This window comes from Leptosomus discolor, chromosome 6 (genome assembly GCF_034619465.1).
Source record: "Leptosomus discolor isolate bLepDis1 chromosome 6, bLepDis1.hap2, whole genome shotgun sequence".
Classification (NCBI taxonomy): domain Eukaryota; kingdom Metazoa; phylum Chordata; class Aves; order Leptosomiformes; family Leptosomidae; genus Leptosomus; species Leptosomus discolor.
This window is the reverse complement of record NC_141396.1, coordinates 44,375,780-44,399,744: the sequence shown is the minus strand read 5'-3', so window position 1 is coordinate 44,399,744 and position 23,965 is coordinate 44,375,780. Positions and strand designations below refer to the sequence as shown.

General features: G+C 38.3%; 1 protein-coding gene across 1 annotated transcript in view; it reads left to right on the top strand.

Moving 5' to 3' along the window:
- Positions 1 to 23,965, top strand: part of ITGA8 (integrin subunit alpha 8) — a 111,804-nt gene that overhangs the window by 6,367 nt on the left and 81,472 nt on the right. Inside the window, exons 3-12 of the mRNA XM_086466502.1 lie at positions 5,486 to 5,586; positions 8,062 to 8,185; positions 10,843 to 10,904; positions 11,897 to 11,942; positions 12,922 to 13,047; positions 14,172 to 14,216; positions 17,229 to 17,272; positions 18,248 to 18,304; positions 18,493 to 18,545; positions 23,175 to 23,380. Of these exons, the coding sequence (XP_086322628.1) occupies positions 5,486 to 5,586; positions 8,062 to 8,185; positions 10,843 to 10,904; positions 11,897 to 11,942; positions 12,922 to 13,047; positions 14,172 to 14,216; positions 17,229 to 17,272; positions 18,248 to 18,304; positions 18,493 to 18,545; positions 23,175 to 23,380 (864 nt within the window). The remainder of the gene's footprint in view (positions 1 to 5,485; positions 5,587 to 8,061; positions 8,186 to 10,842; positions 10,905 to 11,896; positions 11,943 to 12,921; positions 13,048 to 14,171; positions 14,217 to 17,228; positions 17,273 to 18,247; positions 18,305 to 18,492; positions 18,546 to 23,174; positions 23,381 to 23,965) is intronic.

Sequence of the window (23,965 nt, the reverse complement as noted above, 5' to 3'; positions counted from 1 at the left end):
ATTGTGGGACTCGAGAGGTTTAGTTACATGAAAAAATCATTAGCTGTAGAGATGATAAGGTTCTAGGGAAGAGTCAGAATCATGTTATGAAACAGAATTTGCATCTCAAGAGAAAATGCTGAGGGAGAGCTTTGTTGTACTTTTGAATGTTGACACATTTCAGTCCACTATGCCATGCCTTATCTAGAGCCTCATGGTTCACTTGTAGCATTCTGATTTGTAATAGACCCTCATGGGTTTCTTTTATAAGTCTCAGCCTTATCTAAAGAAGGGAAAAAAGTACGCTTAGCTATGTTAGTTCAAGGCCTGAGGTCTTAATTTGTTTTTGATCAGATTGTACTTAGGGAACAAATCCTGTTGGGTTTGATGATTCTTGTTTTTCTTGATTTATGGAATGAAAGTCCAAATAAAGCTCTCTAGATATGATCTGTTAAATTAAAATAACTCATATGAATAGAATGTAAGGCATGATAAACCCCAGAAATTAAATAGCTGTTTGCAGCATCAAATAAATCTAAAAATAGAAGCAACTCTTCTTGCCATGCAAAGGTTTTGCTTGTCCTTACTGTCTCTAAACACTCTGGAGTCCTTTTTTTCCCCAGCATTAATGCTGAAGACAATTGCTTGGCTTGGTTCCCTAGATCATAGTCTTTAGCTTTGCATTTGTATTCTGTCTCTCTGTTGAGGGTCTATAATATCAATGACCCTGTGAACGCTACTGACTTACCTTTGCTTAGTAATGGGTGATATGACTGGAATCTTTGATGGTAGTGATACCAAAAAAGTGTCACTCTGCCATGGTGATAGGGTTGACAAGATCCCCCTCTTCCCTCACTTCTGGAATACGGGACCATGTATGCCAGTACGAACCCTTCCCTCTTTCTTTCCTCCTGTAAGGCAGGACCCTAATGCTGCAGCAGGGCTGGTTTCAGAGTTGAATTAGGTTGCTCAGAGCCTTGTGTGGGCAAGTCCTGAAACTACCCAAGGACAGAGATGCCGCAGCCTCTCTGGGGAATCTGTTCCAGTGCTTAATCACTCTCACTGTGAAGAGTATTACCGGAAATACCTTTGCTGTAACTTGTGTCTTTTGCCTATTTTGCTTTTGCTGTGTACCTCAAATGGGAGTTTGGCGCTCTCTTCTATCTACCTGTTGAACACTGAATGAAGTACAAATAGATCGTCCTTTGCTTTCTCTTCTTTGAGTGTTTAGAGACAGTAAGGACAAGCCCACAAGTCTTGTACTGGTATCTCAAAACTGTACATAGCATTCCAGGTGTAGGCCCCACGTGAGGGGGATATTCACTTTCCTTGACCTATGTATACTTATATAAATGTAAATATTTGTTTGGTTTAGATGTTTGTATTCCCATTTTGTATAAATATGGATAGGTTGGGGGGATTATTCACCTCTACTCTGTTTATATGTAATTATGTATAAATATATAAAATGTATATATATTAACATTTTATATTCTCTATGTTTATTTATGCATATGGATGTGCACAGATACGTACACACAGATATCAAAACAGGTATTTGAAGGGGATTTGCCATCCTTGGTGTAGTCTGAGTAGGTACAAAGTAGAGGGCAGAGTGTAACTGATCCTGCTGCGGATGCCTGGTTAACGGCCACCTGCCTTTATCCACTACATGCAGGCAAACACACACGGAGAAAGTAAAGATAATACTTTTCAAAATTCCTGAAGGGTGAGAACTTACCTGAAAGAGTTGCAGGTGTATTACGTAGCTGGATTTGTGCTTCTATTCGAAGCTTTGTTTTCCTGTGTTAAGTTTGATTAAAATATTTTTATTTGCTTTTGTTCATTTGAGTATTTTCAAATTATCATATGTGCTACATTTTTTACTTGTAGTTTTCAAGAGCCGCGTGAACCGCAATGAACCACTATCAGTGTTTGTAAATACATGTTTCTTATGCAGATCCTGATTACTACAACAAAGAAGTGTTTGTAAGAGTAATGTTGGAGTTGTGCCTGTTAAACAGTTTACAGTGTGCTGACTCAGTAACTGAGAGGAGACCAATACCTGTAGAAAGTGCCAAATTTAGTCGAATGTGTGCGAGTGATGGATTTGCATTAACACTTGCTCCGGGTTCAGGCTTTAATTCCTAAAAATGAGTCTCTGCCCTGTTGTTCTTATATAGGTTTGCATTTTACTGTCTGGATTCAAATTTTTCTACTTGTCTAATTACTGCTTTGGCAACTTAAGAAGCCTTTTCTCCCATGGTAGCCCCTAGATACCTCAAGTCTAAAAGGCTGGGTGAAGGAACATTGACATTGAAACTCATGTTTCACCATCTCCACAGCTGTTTCTGAAGCTGGATTGTGGGGCAGTACCAGTGCATGGGAGTCTTGGCTCCTGCAGTATAAAATGAGATGCTTTTGGGTTGCTTTAATGCAGTTTAAGGATGTCTTTGCACCTAAATTTATACATCTCTCTGTTCTTTGCATACTCCTGGTAGTCTGGGCCTTAGCCTGCAGTACGGTTTCAGGCAGTACAATTAAGAGTAACTTCAGGGCTGAATTTCAAGCCAAATTTGCGAGTCATCCAGACTATTGACCATGTGGAACAGCTCCTGGGCTGGCTCGGAAGCAATCCAGCTGGTACTCAGGCATTTCCTGGACCGCTGTGTGGAGAGGCTCTGGCGTTGTGTGCCCAGCCCAGCTGCTGCCTTGTATTCTAGCAGTCTTTGCACTAGTGTCATGTATTGTGATACAAGATAGCCTGGACTCCTTCCTAAAAGGGGCCAGGCATTCTTGTCCAGAAGAGAAGATGACATCTGAATGCAACCTGAATTCGATCCAAGTTTTTGCTGCTCACAGAAATACAGCTTAGCCTGTGGGTAAGGTACAGTACAGACATAGTCTGTGGGCCTCAGATCCCCATAAATATCACAAGGAGAGATACTTCCCTATCATATAAGGGTGCTGTCAGGATACAAACAAGTTATTTTTGAAACATTTAGATAACATAGTTTTGAGGGATGTACCAAAGACAGAAATAACAACTTTTTTTTTTTTTTTTAAAAAAAAAAACTGGATTGGGACTTATCTGAGAAAAGGAATAGTTTTTAGCTGAGTCTGGTTTAAGCTGGTCATCTGTGGATATCTACAGTTAGTAAAAAAAAAAATTAAGTACTTTTAGGCCATGGTTCTTCTGGCCTTCTCAGGTGTTTGCTTTAGGAGGAGAACTGTGTTCTAGATAATGTCCTCAGTTGTACGTGGATGACTAGCTCAGAAGTGGACAGTTGCAGTGGCTTCATTCAGAGCCTTATTGTCTAATTGAATGCTGTCAGGGCACAGTCACAACAGTCCATGTGTATTCAGACAAGTTAGTTGTGTATATAGCTTCATTTTGATAAAGTTACAGGGGAAGCAGTAGCTGGTTCACAGCAGTCTGAAATACTGATTGTAACATACAAAAGACTAAACTGTAGTTTAAGGCACAACCTCAGAAACTGGGAATATGACTTCATAGCTCTAGCAAGGATACTGAGCAAAGGTGATTAGAGAATTTCTGTCGAAAGAGATTTATCTGGGGAAAAAAAGCTATACATTAATTTGTGGGTCTGTGATGTTTTACTAATTATTTTATAATGAAAATCCCATGCTACATGATGAAGGATTCATAGTACACCCTATGCCCCTAAGCAGGATGGGTGTGAGTGTGTGTACAGTTTTTGCAGATTTACTGGTAAATTCAGCTATGGTTTTTATAAATCCTGCAAGTGGTTGTCCTAGTTTTAAAGCCTAACTTCTTTTCAAATTTTAGTATACTTTACCAGTAGGCAAGTATGCTGTTTGATTGAAAATGTAAGCTCTTTTTCAGATAGAATACTGGTTATGAATATCCTCTGAGCCAGGCTAGTGTTGGTTGCTGTAAGCTGACCGTGGCTGATTTTCAGGCTTCAAAAGCTTTCTTTCTGTCAAGACCTCACCTGTGGACATTGATCTGCTGGAGCATTAAAAAAAAAAAGAGAAAAGAACCCTTTAAAGTTTGAAAAGGTCTGACTTCACTGGAAAAAATAATCAAAACTGCTGTTGCTAACAACTAGGTAGCAGCTGGCAGCTCCTGCAATGCTGTGTGTCGCTGTCTGCCACACTCTTAAAGTTTAGGCCTAACTTAAATAAAATGTATTTTTAAATTAATATTTTTAGAGTGATTTTAAATTATTCTTTCTGAATTTTTAAGATCTAAATATTCCTAAAATTTATCTCTCTTCTCAGAAAAAAATATTTGTATGAAGGAATGTGTTTTCTCAGAGACTTTCAAACTTTCACAGATTTATTCTCATTCAACTTTCCTTCATGTTTATTAGAAAGAATACAGAGATAGAGGACCACTGTACTCCAAATATAATGCATTTTTCTTTCTGATTCAGTTGCTATCTTTAACATTTATGAAGTTACCATGAGCTGAACTAACTGGTGATCCAACATCCTAGAAAAGCATTCAGTTATCTCCTCTATTCCTTTTGGGCAAATCCCTGAAAGTGTTGGCTTTTTGAAGTGTTGGCTGCATTTTTCCTCAGTTTTTTAAAAATCTGTGTAAATCCATAGAATATAATCTGACACTAGATTTTATTCTGCATTCCAGAGTAGACAGTATATAGTTTTATTTTCACTTAGAGCAAATAAAAAGGATTTATTCTTGTGAAATCGCTCCTGATAAGAACCAGAAACTAGCATAAGGGAATGCAGATACAAGGGGGGAGGAGTAATGCCCTGCTTATGTATAAATTGAGAAATTCATTAGGAATGACTGGTAAGGGAAGAGCACAGCTCATGAACATATGGGAAATCAGTTTACTTCAGAGAACTGAGGGTGAAAGGAAGCCATGTCTGCTTTTTATTAAAATCTGAAATGCATTATAATTGGCCTGAGTCTTTGCCCAGATGGCTTCTCTTATACTGACATCTGCAAGAGTGTATATAAAGCAACATTAAGAAGCTGTCTCTTGTGACAGTGTGTACACATGTAATTCTGTTAAAAAACTAAGTCCTTTGCTATCTGTAGTGTTGGTCTTTGAATAAGCATGCTGAGAAATGTCATTTGTTTGACAAAAACTAATTATGGAACCTACTTTTTATGTGGAAAGTTTCCACCACATATGAGAAAACTTTTTAGGGCTTTTCAACTATTTTTGTAGATTTTTCTTCATAAATTCCAGGTAAACTTTTTTTTTCCCCCCCAGGGCAATACACAGGGTTTCTTCTTCCAGTCCTTTGTATTTTTTCTGAAGTTTAAGTGTAATTATTTTGAATTTTCAGATGTGAATTTAAGCTATTTTCCACTGACCAGTGGAAAGCTTAAATGATACTAGAACGTCCATTTCCTATTAAGCTGGGAGGATGATGACAGCAGATGCAATGTAATATATGCATTAGTCTGTTCACTTGTATCTGTAATTCACAGGGTAATACTTTTTAAAATAAGCTGTCAACATACTTTTTCTTTCTTTGTCAGACAACAGGAAAATTAAAGTCAATGGCACCAGGGAACCTATTGAGTTTAAGACAAATCAGTGGTTTGGGGCAACAGTCAAAGCTCATAAAGAAAAAGTTGTGGTAAGTCTTATGCATTTGGTATTCATTTAGAGATAATGTTTATTTTTCTTAAATGTATATCTTTAATAGTTCTTTATGCATATATTATGGAAGCAACTCTATGATTGATTCTGTGATTATGCATGAATTATAAAACAGATGATGTATATAGTTTAGAAAATGAAAGCAGTCTATGAAATCAGGTTGAACTGATCAAGTGAAGACGATCCTGCTGCCATGTGAAAGTAGCAGAATGCCGTATTGTTATGGAAGTGAGTGATGATTTTTTTTTTTAATAGATAACGGACATATTTTAGAGATACACAGTAACCGATAGCTATATGCTATAAAATGTTTTGTATTGTGAAGCTTTATTTGGAATGTTAAACACAGAATGTAATGACAGCCTCATTTGTCACATTTACATTGTTTTGAACAGGTACGTCGTAGTCATGGTAAAACAGATGCAAAAAAAGTCATGATAAAAAAGCTCCAAATGAAGATTGCTGTCAAAGTGCAATGTCTGTTTTCCAGTTTCACTGAGCATTTTACCTGTATTGATAGAGGACCCCAGCAGGGGGCAAGTATTTTCATTGCTTAGTGAAGTAGTGGTGATGCTGCTCATACACAGACATTTTATATTTACGATTTATGCACTAAGGTTCACATTGAAAATGTTGCTGAAATAATTGTGATAAGAATAATTAGCTTGGTCATTAGTTTTTGCAATTGCAAAGCAATAATTTGTGTCTTGGGATTTGCTTAAAACTTCCACTTACTACTTAAGAAGCAGTCATAATGAAAGAACTATCTAAAGGAAATGCTTTCCCTCAAATGTATGTTTTGTGGTTAACCTAGAGAAGGATTTTGACATGAAACAGATAATGAATAAAACAGCACCCTATTCTGTTACAGGGCTAGCATTTACTGTTAAATCTTTGTCACCTGTGGCAGTGTTATCACAGCTCTCAAACTTCCTATTCAGTGCCTTCATGTACCACTCTTTTGTACATTCACTTTCCATTTAAAAGTTAATTACACAAATAAAGTATTTATATGAATAAATATTATGTCACTTTTCTGAATTGTCAATATAAAAATTCTAGAAATAGCTGAAAATTTTTAGTTTTAGGTACTGTGCTAAACAACAGTTCACAAACTGAAATAGGATCATTCTTTACCACTGTTTGCTGAATCTTAATCAAATGAGCAGAAAACCTCATCACAAACTGATATGCTGTGTCTGTACTGACCAAATTTTGGGTTGCTTCTAACTCTTCTTAGGCTTTCTGAAACAGAGATATAGTCAATTTTTCAGGCAAAATCTTGAACAGTGAAGCTAGAAAACTTTGTATTTTAAGCTTTGTAGAGGAGAGAAAAAGAAAATGTAATCAAGCTGTCAGAAACTCTTTTTTAAACTACAAATGCGTAAGGTCGTCTAGGCAGGAGAGTGTTAAGAGTCCCTGGTCCTTAAACCAGAGATGACCTTTATGGTAATCTCTGAGTAGCACGGTGGTTCCGCCAGCTGGAACTGGTTGCAGAACTAAGGCTTATACAGTAATGTGGATAATAACAGTGCCTTGCCAGAGGTATGCAGGTTTCTGGTTGGAAAAGTAAGACAAGGTAGGACATGAATGGAGGATTTGTTCGTGTCTTACAGAGGCAAGGCTGTAGGGAGAGGTATCATCTCCTCCCCTCAGCCAACTGAGAAGTTTTAGGGCACAGGAACCCATGAAGAATAACTTGCATACCTGACAGCTTACTTTTTTCTATTTTCTAATTATTTGAAATGCTTTCAAAAAAGATAATCTCTCTGTCTACATAACTTGTATATCTTTTATCCCTACACAGTCACGTTTGTATCACCACTACTGTAACACAGAAGAGTAAATACTACTTCGGTAGCCAAAATCTGTTTAGCAAAAACCTGTTCACTGAGAGACTGTTGAATGCATTCTAGCTGTATCATCTCTCCAAAGACTTGAACCGGGGGTTTATGAGAAGGCATACAGTCTGATAGACAATATGACACAACACCCTGACAAATCTCTTTCTGCTGAGTAGAATCATAGCAGTTCTACTGCAATGGCCAGTATCTTAAGACATATCAGCACAGAAGTAGGAATGTCTTCAGCCACGTGTATGTGACCTACATCTTAAACTATGGGATGAATACCTGTGCAGTAAGCAGTAACAGAGCAAACATAATTGTGAAGTGGCCTTAGGGGTATTTGTAACATACGCTTCAATGTGAGTTGTAGTCCCTGACAGATTTCATCTGCTAAGGGCTATAAGTGAAAGATCAGACTATGCTTTTCAGGTTAGAATGAAATTATAAGAAGCAGTAGTCCTGCTTTTTCTTCTGTCAATGTGTTACGATCATTGCTACATGAATGATCCAACACCAGAGCGAATCCTTATACATTGTTAAAACCCACATTTGCCAGATGCATGAGCGTGTGAAAGGAATGTGTGACATCATTTCTGTTTTGATAGGCTTGTGCTCCCTTATATCATTGGAGAACCCTTAAAGATAGCCCGGAGAAGGACCCCGTTGGCACCTGCTATGTAGCAATTCAGAACTTCAGTGCCTATGCTGAATATTCACCTTGTCGCAACAGTAAGTATTAATAGGAGCAATCTTGTGTTGGAGGAATTGATATTGCACTCAATGTTTTCATCCTTCCAGTCTTCACACAGTCTCAGTTGAATGAAGATGACTATGTGACATTACTGCATTGGGTTTAAAGAAAAATAAACATTAAATTATATGCCTGCAATTGGATTCTTTATTGTATAATTGGAAGAGGAGAAATTAGGTAAATTAAGCTTATACAGTTATAGTGATGAGATATAATTGGTTCAATTGAAATGGCTTTAAAATGTAGCAAACCGATCTAGATAAGAACCAGACAACATTTTAAACCAGTTACTCATACTTGTGCTGAGTATAAATCTCTCATCACAGGATCACCATCTGAAGACCAGACCCTGCACAGAAACACACAAGCCTATATCACCATTCATGCCAATATCACCCAAAATAGCTCATTTTTGAAGGATGTCCAGCATGGAAGAAAGCCATACACATCAGCACTGCTGTTCCACACTCTTGTCTGTGTTGTTCTGGGGATGTTGTAGCAATCTCATGGCCTTGCTTCTTAGGGAGTAGGGAAAAGCAGGGCTTGTATATTTAAAACCAAGTTTGGTTACCTAGAAATCTGCATAAAATGCCACACATTAAATCAGTTGTTCATCCTGGTCAGCATCCTATGTCTAAGTGTTTATGATTATTAATACTCTCATTACCTCAGTACTGCAAATTATCAAAATTGATACGAAGTATCCAGTGACTTTACTGAGCTTTGGACTGGGCTGGGTGTGTGTCTCTCCTACGAGGAAAGACTGAGAGACCTGGGGCTCTTTAGCTTGGAGAAGAGAAGACTGAGAGGGGACCTTATTAACACTTATAAATATCTCAAGGGTGGGTGTCAAGAGGATGGGGCTGGGCTCTTTTCAGTGGTGCCCAATGACAGGACAAGAGGCAATGGGCACAAACTGGAGCACAGGAAGTTCTGCCTGAACATGAGGAAAAACTTCCTTACATTAAGGGTGACAGAGCCCTGGAACAGGCTGCCCAGGGAGGTTGTGGAGTCTCCTTCCCTGGAGATACTCAAAACCCACCTGGACATGATCCTGTGCAACCTGCTGTAGGTGACCCTGCTTTAGCAGGGGGGTTGAACTAGATGATCTTCAGAGTTCCCTTCCAACCCCTGCCGTTCTGTGATTCTGTGATAGGGCAGTTTCTGCACTCACAGATCAGAGGATTGTTCTTTCAGTTACTTTTCTAAAGATAATGTGTATAAGAGTGCAAATATGATGGGCTTACCTATTCCTTCCAGGGGAAGCCCTCACAGCAAAGCTATGATGTTCAGTTTAGCTGAGATGGGCAGCTGTTTCAAGTTGTATGTGCTAGCCAATAACACAAGAAGTCTGAATGTAGTTCCTTGTCATGATACCCCTTGTACAGAGACCCTGCTACTGCAGCTAGCATACTTACCATGTGCACATGGGCTAATTGCAAAACAGACCTTTTAACTGCTCCTTTACTGGAAACTGTGCTCCTGCCTTCAAGTTTCTCATGGATTATTTTGCCAAGAAAGTAACAGGCATTTTAAGAAAAAGTAGACACTTCACATAGTTAAAAGATGTCTTTCCTGTGGAAGTCTAGAGACAGCGTCATATCATGTAGCTGGATTTTCCCGACATCTGACAGATGTGTGAAAATGTAGCCCAATAATGCTTTTCATGGTCTACCAGAAAATCTGTGCACCTATAGCAACATGAGATATTTGCATGTACGTCCAGTGTTACTCTGTGGCTTTCCTTTTCTCGCACTGTACTGTAGCTCTAAACTGAGTTTAAAGCCTAATCCTTGTCCCTGGATGGACAGGTACAGAAAGAAGCTCTGTAAGAATTCGTGACCATAAGATCTGCTTTGTGTACTTCTGATGTCTCACTGGGGCTTTGCCAAAGGCTTATACCATTTGAAAAGGGTTCAGGTGGCCATTTCTGCTCTCAGTTGCCCAACCCTGCAGACTTCCAGCACTCCAGTGCTCATAGGAAAGCTCTAAAATGCATGCCAACACACTTTGTACAATTATATAAGGATTTGGAGACTCCAAATAAAAATGGACAGAAGCAGGAATTATGTTTTTGCATGTACAGATGTGCACCCAAAATTATATTACGCTTCAGTCCTCATTGAGCAAATGTGTATCAATTAAAGGGCTGGCCCTTGTGAAAGACATGTGCCCCATTCCCTTACCACAGGACAGATAACCAGGACGTTATCTGAATGCTGACGCTCCACTACGTCAACATTTTTTAAGAATGCCTTAGTAAACACTTACTTCTGTGTTTGTGGCAGAGCAGACTGTGGTGACCATTCCAGGATTTCTTGTTAAGTTGATTACTTTTGTATCTCCAGCCAAATTCAAACTGAATCCCTGGTACTTGTTGCAAGGGTCCTTCCTTGGCAGTGAGAGGAGAAAGTCCCAAGTAAATGGTCCTATTTTTCAAAATCTTTACAGGGGGGCTGCATATTCAGGGTCCTTAGAAGGTCTTGATTTCCTCTGCCTCTTCTAAGAAAGGATAAACCTCTTCTTGCATATTTTGGTAGTTCTGTATTTAGAGCCTTGCAGCTCCGGGGGTGTGTAAGCTGTCTTCCACATGCACTGTGAAATCAATAAAATGCTTCTACCTTTATATTTGCAGGCAATGCAGATCCCGAAGGACAAGGCTTTTGTCAAGCAGGTTTCAGCTTAGATTTTTACAAGGTGAGATTCTGCTTCCGAAATGCTTTGACCAAATGTAATTCTGATATATCCCCAGTGTTCAAGCACTGTCTCAGTGATCAAGAGTTTATCCCCATGCTGTTGCATATGGAAAGTTTCATGAAGTTGTTGCAAGTTCTCTCCTCCTCTGCAAGCTTCAAACTTTCTGGGTTCATTAACAAAAGAAATACTGCACCTATTTATCTCTTTGCAGCACTCAGATCTGACTCTGCTCAGTCTATCTTACAATTAGGCAAAAAACTGTATATGCTTCTATCTCAGCATCTCCCATTTATGATGCTTTCCTGAGACATGACTTTCAGGAAATAAGGGGCAGGCACCAGCTAGATCTTAGAAGTTAATATAGCTTGTATAAGGATGCTTTTGGAGGAAGGCTAGTCATCGAGTAATACTGTTCTCTTGTAGAGGTGAAAGTCCTTAGGGGAAATAGCTAGTTGTTCTTCTATGCCAGGGGGGTCCAGAAACAATATTGTGGGCCAAAGAATAAATTTTGCAGCTATTGTTATTATCCGTGCCGTTATTCCAGCACCAGGACCTCACATAAATTTGATAATTGCCATTGTTTCAGTGTTCTGCAGTGACATGGTTATTCACATTATTAATGGCTGAGGAGTAAAGACCTCGTTGTAGGGTAGACAAAATTTTTCTATATAAAGCATTACTGTTGCTTCATTGAATGTGAAGACCCTCTTTTATGCTGACTTTGTTTTGCTACAAATGATCAGCCACTTTTAGAATGCTGTGCTAAAAATTTATGGCTTTCATTCTAGTGAAGATACATAAGGTGATCTTAACTCTGTTTAACTGCGGATTTTCCTCCCCATCCATCCACCTATATCCTTTCCTTGAACAGGGCTATTCTCCTTTATCATGATTCTGATATTCTTTTGGTCATTTAAATTGTTTTTCCCATACATGCTTAATTTTGTTGTGTTCTTTTGTTGTGTAATTTTATTCAATTCTGCTTTTTGTAGAATGGAGACCTGATAGTAGGAGGGCCTGGTAGTTTTTATTGGCAAGGTATGTTCATCTGGCTGGTTAACTTGATCTAAGAAGTGAAGCACGAAGTACTGTGGAATATGTTCTAGGTTTCTGTTGTTTTCTCAGTTTAAGATAACCAGTCTCTGGTCTTATTTTCAACAAATACAAATCAGAAGAATTACTTAACAAGCAACTGGGCATTAAAATTAGACAGGGAAAATTCAGGATGTAGGTTGTATAGGAACTGAAACAAATAGAAACAACTATTTTAATGTTGTCATTTTACCACATTTGTCAATTAATAAGCTGACTTTTTCCCTAGAAATACTGCAATTTAAAAAATAACTAATATTTATGCACCAAATGTAATATTTTCAAAGTTTTTGTCACTGTTTCCAAACGCAAACTTTTATTGCTATCTGCATATGTTTTTCATTAATTTGTGACATCACTGTTTCCAAGATGTACTTTCTCATGTAAATAAAACCTGAAGTGGTTTTGATAAAGGGTTAAAGGGCTTTTTTGGTTTCACCTATTTTGACATGTATGAAATAGCTGATTCCCAGACCCTGCCTACCAACTCGCCCATTGTCAGCCTCACTGATACGTGGTTTTCCATTGCTATTAAAGAAGGAAGATCTAGTTGATGATGACGATGGTAGGGAATTCATAGCTTGGAATTCTCCGTTGAGAAGGTGCTTCCCTTGGTCTACTATACTTGTACTATACAGCCTCAAAAGGTAGCTGAGCCCGAAAATGCTTTACTTTAGTTAGCACCTTGAAATGGGTCTGGAGATGTTTTTGTGATGGTTCAACAGAGTCTCGATGCCTGTTTTGTTGATTTATGTGTACTCTTGAGACTTTCGGGGTAATAATGAAGAAAGCTTGAGAGAAGACATCTGCTCTTTACATCTGTGCTGCTAACCCTTCAGCTCTGTTCTGATGTTCTGCTAGCCCTGTTTTGTAGAAACTGGCTCTCCTTTATGTCCCTTATATTTATGAAGTTGTTTGAATCCAGGTCAGGTAATCACTGCAAGTATTGCGGATATCATTGCAAATTATTCCTTCAAGGATATTCTGCGGAAACTGGCACGAGAGAAGCAAACAGGAGTGGCACCGCCCTCATATGATGACAATTACATGGGTAAGCTAAGCTCTGTGTCAATTAGCCATATGTTCTAAAAACATGGGTCCTACATAAATGTGAAAATATGCCCTCAATTACTAACGTCCCAATTGTGAGAGGATTTAAACATGTTTTGCCTTAAGCACAACCAGAAATCAGTAGTTTGCTAGTTACTTCAGTGGGATTATGAGCATTCGTAAAACTATGCGCAGCAACAGGGTTTGAAGGCTGAGATCTTAAATAGGTCATTAGGGTTCTTATTATTTGATCTTAAATAATTAAGCAGAAATACAGGATTTTCCCATTTATATCTTTTTTAATTCCAAGATGATGGATTGAGTTTAAAGTAATTAAAGACTATTTAAATTTTTAATAGATGAAAGAAAATTCAATTCTACAATATTTTGTACAGTACTGCACAAATACCCAATTTATTCTTGCTGATGTTTAAAAGATACAATTGAAGTAAGCAATAACAAAAGTTACTTTGAAGATATTATGTAATAAATAGAAAAAAGGGTCTTTATGTACCTTTTGTTAGTACTATTCTCTAAGAATTTGCATTCTATTCACGTGTCTCTGCATGTAAGACAGGTTTTTCTTCACATAATTACAGAAAAGATGAAGTGAAATTTGAAGGCAAAGATGCATTCTTTCATCTCTGCCCATAGATTTGAAATTACAGTCCCTGATACAATCCAAAAGTCTGTACTCTGTCAATAGCAATTATCTCACAGGTTTACTAAAGCTCTAGGAGGTGCTTACTGCATCTTTGGAAATCTGTCTTCCATATAGAGCTAAAACAGGATACTCATGCATTACAGTACAGTAATGAAGACCTAAATTGCTGTTAGGGCAAACCACCATAGTACCTGGTGTTTTTTCAGATAAATTATCAAGTATTAATGATTTATAAGCTTATTTTTGGAGGAAGGGGATACATTTATTATACATTCAGACCCACAGTTAATTTAGTCAGAATAATGTGATAATTTTTCTTTTTTCCTCACAGTTTTAGTTTTACTGATGTTAGAAAATGTGCATTCTGATGAACAGCTGAACAGACAAATCTGATTGTCCTTGCATGTTTTTTGAAAGAAATGGTTTATCAAGTCTTTTGCTTGTCGTTCGTCTTCAAACAGGATACTCAGTGACTGCTGGGGAATTTACTGGGGATTCTGAACAAGGTAAGAAGCTATATACTTGAATGGAAACCATATGGCTGTGCACCTATTAAATTCCTCATTTTGGGTCTCTGCACAGGCACATACCTTTTATACATTTCAAACAATGGGGAGACTTCAGCTATCTGTACCCAGCATTCTCAGAGGCAAATATTTCCTTAGAAGGCGTAGCATAACAGAGCAGAATTTAAGTAACCCAAATGTTTCAATCTGCTGTCATGGTATTCTGCCCATGCATCTGTTCAGCAGTTAGAGCTGTGACAGCATGGTAGGTGGAGCCATTCAGGCTCACTTAATTCAGCCAGTTTGGTGACCAGTAGTAACAAGTGGAGCCAGCAGTGCAGTCCTGTACAGTCTTTTGGTCCATACTCAAGTTACTCACTTGCAAAGAGGCTGGGACCTCAGCATGGCTGGAAATGTCTGTATATGCTGAAAGCAGACTTCTGACTGCCACCTAAACATCACTGCCCAGCCTGGGAGATAACATTGAGCTGCTTCTGGACAAACACATGTGTCTACACTGGCATGCTAGCTCTTGTTGGTGAAAGCAGCTCTTGGCTTTATAAAAGTTTCCCTAGTTCCAGTTCATGTGCCTTAAAGATGAGGTGCCTGGGGTAGTCCATTAGCTGACCCTTTTTGTACATTGTATTTTCCTGGACAGGTGTAATGCAGTAAGAACAAGTTCCCTGTGCTTTTGCTGTTACCCCAAGCCTTATATTTAATAGCAGGAGACAGGAGAACTGAATTTCTTTTATTAAAACCTGGGCTTAGAGGGAGAGAAAACATTCTACAGGAAAATTAGGTGTTCAATTAGTCCCTTGAATTAGGAAAAGCTGAATGCACATGAATATAAATGTCCAAATATAGTCATGACTGAGACATTTTAAAGGTTCTTGGATGAAGTAAGTTTGATACAGGACATATTTAGAATAATTTGCATTTAGACAGCAAGTGTCATCCACAAAGAACCAGACATCTCACAGACTTTATAGCATTGCCTAAAAACATCGTTGCTGTGAAACCTTCACCTGAAATGTTTCATAATCTGTAAAACATCACCTTCTAGGACTCTGCATTCATGATTTGATAAAGGAGAGCAACATGCACTGAGCGGGTTTTGACCAAAATTATAGCATAAATATTTTTTAAATGTGCAGAATGTCATTACATAACTTTGAATTCAGCTCAAACACTGAAGTTCAAGTTGTTTCCCCTGTCAAAAGTTGACACTGAATATTCATTAGTATCACATGGCCAGGGAAAACTTCCCGGGAAGGTGGCAGCTCCAGTAACATAGTTCTGTAATTCTCTAAGGACAAATTCAGAGCGATGCATCCTGCAGGGCTAGATTGAGCAGCAGTAGTTCCTGAAACACCACCAAGGCGTTAACTAAATACTGAGATTTAAACCTCACTTAATTGATGTGCTGAACTCATAGCATGAAGTGCTGTGGCAGGAGAACTAAAACCAAGCTGAACATTGATTTTTAAGTTGTAAAGTAAGTTTTGTGGGTGTGTTAGAAATCGATCAGTAGTTTTTCTGTGTCTCTGCAAGTTAAATCCAGTGTGGAAGAAATGCTTCTGTCATAGCTGTCTGTTTGGTAGAGTATGTTAAAAATAATCAGTTATAAATAGAAATTTGTCCATGATTTAGCTATTTTCAGGTGTTCTGAAATTGTACAGGATTTCAAATAATCTAGTTAGCTTAAAACGTCTGTGATCACTGGTGTTTCATACCTTAAGAGCTGTGTTTCTTGTGTAAGGCTGACAGTCTGTCAGAGGGTATTACTTAAGGGGTAGCTTTCTTCAGGGGGTGAACAGCTCCATGGTCTAGACTCACAAAGCCAACAGAGACATAGTACATTTCTAGAAATGAATGCAGCTCCCCGGAACTGCTGCTGCTTAATCCCTCTAAAGTTAGTTTCCTGTCCTGTGCCAGTATGGGTTAAAAAAAAGTAATAATTTTGAGCTGAATCCTATAATGTGGAAAAATGATGTGTCTCTGGTAATGGGAGTCTGCAGCCACACATATATATATATTTAATTCTTTTTAAAATATTTTTTTAATGCATACTCACATTTTTATAATGAATGATTCTTGAATCTGTAAGTCAGTGATGTGAATGATTGGCACAAAGAATTGCACTGTTAGCTGACCCAGGAATTATCCTGCATCCTGTTCAGTCCTTCATTACTAATTCCATCTCCCCTTGACCAAATACCTTCAATGACAGGGGAGTATATAAACCCAGAGGGGATCAGAGTAATGCTGGGTGAGTACAGGCAGGTGTCCGAGCTGCTCTGGTATCTGAAGTCTGCTGCTGTCTTCTGATGTGGATATCCTAATGAGTGAAGGTGTAGACAGCAAGACTGCAGGCTGTGACTTTGCTCTTTTCTTCCTTTTTTTTTTTTCCATTTTTTCCACTAGTTTTTATGATTTCACCACTGGGCAGAGCTACATGCTAGAAGGCAGCTAGGTCCAGTGTTTGATGTTCCTGTTCAATGGATCCCTCCAATGCCACTCACAAAAATTTCCTTGTAATACAGAACTTGTCGAACACTTTCATGGCATCAAGCCAAATAACAGATGAGACAAACTGTTATGCAGCCAGAAAGAAAAGGAGTATTTGTAAGGACAGTTGTGTTTAGCTTCCGCACTCTAGTGTGTGATGCCACAACTAATTCTGGTTCCATCAATCCACAGCTGTCACGTAACAGGCTGAATTGTACTAAGAGCTTTATTATACTGTGCTATGCTGAGTACTGCTAGACAGAAAGAGATCTCTGGATGAATGTATTCAGTTGTGAAGATGTAATATTTCATGCAACTAGATGCACTGAATGAATGTTAAAATCTTATGGATTAATGTCTTGATTTGCAGGTGTTTCTGATACAGATAACAAATAAAAATCCTAAGGGTTGTATATCAAGAAAGATTTAAGTGGCATGGGATGCCTGCTGAATGCACCACTCAGATAGCATAACCAGTTCACTCTTGATCATTTATCCTTTCAGAGCTGGTTGCTGGAGTCCCAAGGGGAGCACAGAACTTTGGCTATGTATGTACTGGACCCACATTTTATCCTTTTTCTAGTGAGAAGGCAGTTAGACTATTTGGAGGACTAAAGGCTACATTATATTTTCTGTCTCTTTGATCCTAAACTTTCTAATCAGAGAAAACTGCCACTGACTTTCACCCTCAGGCTTACCTGTCTGGGTTGAAATGCCTTATGGGTTTGGGCTTTGAATATTAAGCACTTAGTCCCTTCTGAAGTCTGTTTTCAATAGCTACCTACAAGCACGCTTGAAGTATAACTAGTACCCCTATAGCCACTGCATGTTATCAGACCTAGGCTTACCCATACTTTGGCATATTTCATGTGCAATGCTGTGTCCGCACTGAAGTCCAAGTTCAGATTATTCATACCCAATGTTTATTTTCAATGCTCTAAGTATATACACTGAATACCAGATGCAAAGAGTCATGATATGCAGTTAGAAGTAAAGGGAGAAAACAGTATACATGTGTGGGTACAGCTTTTACCTCATAGGAAAAAAAGTTTCAGAACTAACCTGATTGGGAAACAGAGATCTCAGACTCAGACACGTTCTCTAGTTTTGGGGACCCACAATTTCTTCTGTCTCTGGAACTTAATCATACTGTTTTTTCAGAAGAAAGGTGTATATCTGTATATACTTATATATGTATGTATGTATTTCTTCTTTATGTTTTAAGCTCATGTTTTCATGCCTAATAATGTAGTCACTGATTAGCTGATAGTATGTGATTTGCTGCTGTCTAGTGGCCAGTAAGGAGGGGGAATAGTGGCTTCCCCGTTTCATTCATGGGGGACTCGAGACTCATAAAATCTCAGTGATTAGTAGAAGATCATACTGGAAAACTGTGGCGAGACAGAAATTGTTTTTAATTGGCCAGTTGGACCATCCTTCAGTGTGTCAAATTGGTTTGCAGTGATGTTATGCTGTAGCATCTCCATGTGTGCCTGAAACTTTCCATATTTTTCTGTTACCAGGTCTCAATTATTAATTCTTCAGACTTGACCTTTATCCAGAACTTCACTGGTGAACAGGTAACGTCAAGCAAATACTGGTTGAATTGTTATAACTCTAGAGGATATTGTTTCATTAACATATTTCAATAATATATAAAGTATTTTTTAGAGTTAATGACCATAGAAACAAAGAGGATTATCAATTAAAAAAAAATCTAAAAATTAATACCTGATATGAAAGCCTATCTGTTGTTTTTTATTTCCAGATGGCGTCTTATTTTGGGTACACTGTTGCAGTATCTGATGTTAACAATGATGGGTAGGTTACCAAATATATTCAGCTTCACTGAACATTCATAGAAACAATGCCTGATATTTATTAATAAACATAAGTTTTCAGGTGCTTCATACCTCAAAATGCTTCTCTTGGCTTCTCTGCTTTTCTAATTTTAATTGTTCATGTAGGCTTATCTTTGTGCAATCACAGCGACACAAGTATTTGCAGGCCTAGTTTGGGTGAGTTTATCTTCCTGAATTATTCAAAGCAGTGTGGCAGAGCAGGAATGTCCAAAGTCTTAGGAAACAGATCCGGCTAGAAGAACAGTGAATAAACAGCGCTAGCTACTGCTGGGGAGATAATTGAAAGTCAAAAGTTCACTCTCCCATTCTCAGAAGCAGGTAAGTCTTCCCACATGTGGACCATCCATAGCTTCACTTCTCAATTTTAAAATCTTTCCAATAACATCAGCTCCTCATTCCAGCACGTACTGATTTGCCACCCATTTTCATCATCCAGGGGACCAAAAAGTGTCCATGGCCCATAGCTGGTGTGACAGGCATTGTGCTTGTCTGAGGGAGAATGCTGCTCAGCTCCCAGGGTCATGGCTAAGACGCTCGGGGATTTCAGGCCCTGTTGAACAAAACACTTGCTGACTTTGGACTCATGTAAAGTCTGATTAAATATTGTAGAAGATCAGGACTTTAGTAAGTGAATATTGATACTAGCTTTCTAAAGTTCCAAGTTTCTGAGGTCAAATTTTGTCATAGTGCCATAGCTTTTGAAAATTCCTGATTTTTTGATACAGAGTCAGGATTAATGTAGTCCTACCATAATGCATTACTAATGTGAAAGAAACATTCATCTAAGTTACAATAGACACTCATTAGACTTTCGGGAGACTTGCTATTTAACGTCTCACTGAATGAAACTATTTCCTGCGCAGGTTATTTCCTGTGAACCATAGGGTTACTTGGCAGGCCTCACATTCTCTGTGTACCTCTAAGACCACAGTTTATGTCAATAATAGAATCATACTGCTGTTGAGGCCTGTGTGGTCTCCCAGTCAATATCTTAAAAGAAATCTAATGACTCTCTCTGAGATCCAAACATCCCACAGAAAACAAAACACAAAAAGCTTTACTTGATAAACATGTCTGATTAGATATGTAGTCTGTCTTTGCTGGTTTGCACATAGATAGAAATATTTATCTGAAAGAGTGAGTAAAATAGAGAGAGAGGAAAAAAAAGCAAAAGGGAAATGACCCCTTCAAATTCACTTGTTTTTTTTTGTGCAGCTAAGGATAAAGGAGGTAGTGATGGCCTTGTCGGTATGAGAAACCTGATTAAGTTGTATGCAAAAAAAATCAGCAGGAACAATGCTTTGCTGTAATGAGACTGAAGACATGCTTAAAGATTAAGCTCATCCTTGGAAAAAAGCTCTGTACACCTTCTGCTCCAGCAGTTCTGCAGGTGTTACGGTGTGACTCTTGCAGTTTTATCTGCACCACATCAGGCTTGTAGTCACAACAAGGAAATTGAGGATTTTGTTTGAACTACTGTTTACTTGCCCACTGCTAATAATGAAAAATCCACAGTGAAACTTACCAAACCAAGTTGTGCCATCAACTTACGGACTACGTGCCTAGTAAAGAGGAAAAAAGAGAACACTTTCAATTTAGACTAAAAAGGTCCAATAAAAATAGTGGAATAAACTGTTTACTGGTCTTTTATTTGGCCTATATCAAAGCTTCCCATAGTTATACTTTGACCTTTTGACATTTCCCGTACTCTTGCTTTTTATTACTCAGCAGGATACAAAGAAACTGCATACAGTCTCGGCAGGTGGTCAGCTTGTGCTTTTTAAAGATTTTTTTTTTTAATCAGAAAGGAAGGAATACTGGGTAGTTACCTTTCTGTGCTGAAACAAAAATAAATATACAATTTATGTTAACTGCAACATCTTAGTGCAGTAATGAAATAAATCTAATGAACCGGTTCAAAATACCACTGCAAACTGAACTGCACTTTATAGTTTAATATTATTGTCCAGGGGCTTTTGCTTTGCTCGTATGGCCTTTTGAAAGGGATCAGAACTCCAGTTTTGTAAATATATAAACTCCTACAATTTAAAAGCCAATTGAGATATCCTCCTTCACCAACAAAAATGCATAACTCTAACCACATACGTACTTATAACCCAACAAATGACCCTGCTTGACTGCTTGATGTCTAAATTCTTAAACTGTAGGAGCTGGAAGGTAAAACTGACTGTAAAGCACAGTAAGCAGTAATTGCTTGCTTATTACCCACTTGGAGAGAAACCAGGAATAAATGAGGATCAGAGAGAGCAGGGTAGCTGAGGAATCCTTCCTCTCTGCCTAAAGTACACTGCTGTGACTGGGGAAAAAACCAAACCCAAAACACTAGAATTGCCTGAGGGAGAATTCCTTCTTGCAGAGGACTTGCTGAAGCAGCTTGCCTTGACCTTCAGAGCTGGGCACTGACAGAGAAGGGGGAAAATCAAGAGGATGAGGAAAGGAAGACTTTGATGCAAGGGGGACATGCCAAGACCTGGAGGGAAGGCAAACTTAAGTGCGGTGGGTGTTCCAGTTAGCTGTGCTGCCCATAACCAGTTTAGAAATAAGTCAGTGTAATTTAGATGACTCCCTCCCTCCTACCTTTCCCTCAGCACATCAAAAGATGAGCTATCTTAGCTACTGGGTTTTGGTCCCCGCTCCCTAGACTATTCATGCGTTTTATACAAGCACTGTGATTTATTTTAACAAAGTAGAAATTTCCCTAGAAAAGTAACCCAGCAGTGTGCATTTCCAGCTGAGATGCTGTGATCCCTGCACAACAAACTCCAGCTCCTGTCTGCTTGTTTTCTGTCTCACCTCATGAGTCTTGTATTCTAGGTTAGGCTTTTGCTTAGAGAATTTTAGGTCACTGTGGATGTGTGATAGTCTTAGATAGTCTACCCCTCCCTTTTTACCGTTTTAGGCACTCTGGGTATTGCTTTATGGACCAGCTATCTACTTACTTTACATCGATGTGGAGCTTCCTGGTTCTGAATCTTTTGTTTCCTTACCACCTCTGAAAAAGTCTTCCCTTAGTCTTACAATCCTTCATTTGTACAATACTCATTGGAGCCAAGCTCATGTTTTACTTCATGGTTTATACAGCACATAACACCGTGGGGTCCCAATCTTACTGTGAATATCTGGACTACGGTGTAATAAAATAATAATTGATGACATTGCTACTGTGTAATGCTTTTAGTACATGGCATACATAAAATAACTTCTAAAAAAAGAGCATTCGTGATCTGTTTTTGTTGTTGCTATTGTTTCATGGCAACTGTTTCAGCTGGCATTCTGTCCCAGCCATGAACATCTTCCATTAGTAGAGGAGGACTTTCCATGTTTAGTGTGGAAGGAAAATCCCACCTTTGATGTCAAGTAAGCATCTACTAAGTTTGAACAAAGTTCCGTTTAGAGCAAGAGAATATGTTTTCCAAATTAAAAGTTCTGGCATCAAGTAGTACTAGTTGTTTGCAGTAACAAAGTTCCTTAATATGGATGACCTATTTCCACTGTATATAATGGGAATTATCCTATTAGTTTATATGGGCTTGAGCAACCTTCGGAAATTAATCTGATACTGTAATTTCATATCTCAGAATAATCTATTAAGAATATTTCTGCTTGTTATGTGTCTATTGATCTTGCTTGATTTTATTCTTTACTGTCTAGTAAAGGGTCTTTTTTCCCCCACTAAATAAATGTTGGTTACATGTTTTGAAACACTCCCATTTAGAACAACAACATGCAAAATATGCTTTGGTTAGTCTGTCTTTTGCTGATTCTTCTTGGAGCAGCAAAACGCCCAGAAGGAGTTTTCCCTCTAAACCTCTTATTTTTGTGATTTTATGATGGCCTTTCTCTTTAATACTTAATGCAGCAAATTACGTGAGTGCTGCAACTACTCGTGTACCCAATATTCAACAGAAGTGTTTTCAGAAATAAAGCTTAGGCTTTGTCTCCCAGCTTCCATTTGAATTAGTGATGAGGCATTCTCTATTAATTGATGATCTACCTGTCTTTCAAGTATATTACTTCAAAAATCTGCTGGAAAGTGGCAGGTTTTGTTCTGTTGTTCACTTACTGATGTATAATTTTTTAAAGCTGGATTTTGAACTAAAATTTGCCTCTCACTAACACTGTTACCAGGATAGATCTACAGAATTTGTTCTAGCAACACAGATCCCCTCTTATTTAAATTCCTGACTTCTGGATCATTAACTGCAAAGTGTAGCTTTTCAGTGTCTGTTGTGGGCATAAATTGAAGTGCAAGAAATTCCGTTTAAACCTAGGAAAAAGTGTTTTTGCTGCGTGGGTGATCAAACAGCACTGGAAGCAGTTGCCCAGAGAGGTTGTGGAGTCTCCATCCATGGCGATATTCTGAACTGGATTGGGCATGGCCCTGGGCAGCCTTCCCTAGTTGACCATGCTTTGACCAAGTGTTTGGACTAGAACTCTAGAAGTGCCTACTTACCTCACTTAGTCTGTGACTTTATGATAATTATCAGTTTCCTGTTTAACAAATGCATGAACTGTGTTGATTACACTCAATCTCTCAGTGACACTGTTTTTTGTTTGACTGTTCCAGTTTAGATGATATCTTAGTTGGTGCCCCGCTCTTTATGGAACGAGAATTTGAGAGCAAGCCTAAAGAAGTTGGGCAAGTTTATCTATACCTGCAAGAAAGTGCTTTCCTCTTCCAAGATGCACAAATTCTGACAGGCACTGAAGTGTTTGGTAGATTTGGCAGTGCAATAGCACACCTTGGAGATCTCAATCAAGATGGATACAATGGTAATTTATATGTCAGGTAGTAATATATATCTCTGTATAACGCTGAAATTAAAAATGGCTAAGTAGTGAATACGAAGTGTCTGTGCAGCGGCTGAAAAAGGTTTTTTAACATGTATCTGCTTTGAAATCATGAGAATTTACAGTAATCCTAATGAAATTGATATTGAGGGCCAAACCATGAAAAGCTTACCTATAGGAGGGCAGTCATATTGACTACAGTGCTTTTTTTTACTGAATATTAGCATGTTCATTTGAATAAAATAATTATCTGTTGTTTTATGACTGTAATTACATTTAAATAATTAGTTAAGGTGTTGCATTTTTTTAAAAGCAGAGTTGTTCTTTCTTCAAATGCTTGGATGAGTTTGAGAATCGAATGATACTCAGTAAATGGAGTGTTTTGCCCACAGTGGCAGAATTGGACAAGCACAGATGTACTGTTTTGGAATCAGACATCCAGTGGTACTTAGGCATCAAAAGAAACAGGTGCATAATGGGACGTTTTTCAAATGCCTGTAGTACACACACGCAACAAAATGTTGATATACGTTAACGGGGAGCCTAAATTCAAGAAAATAGTCCAAC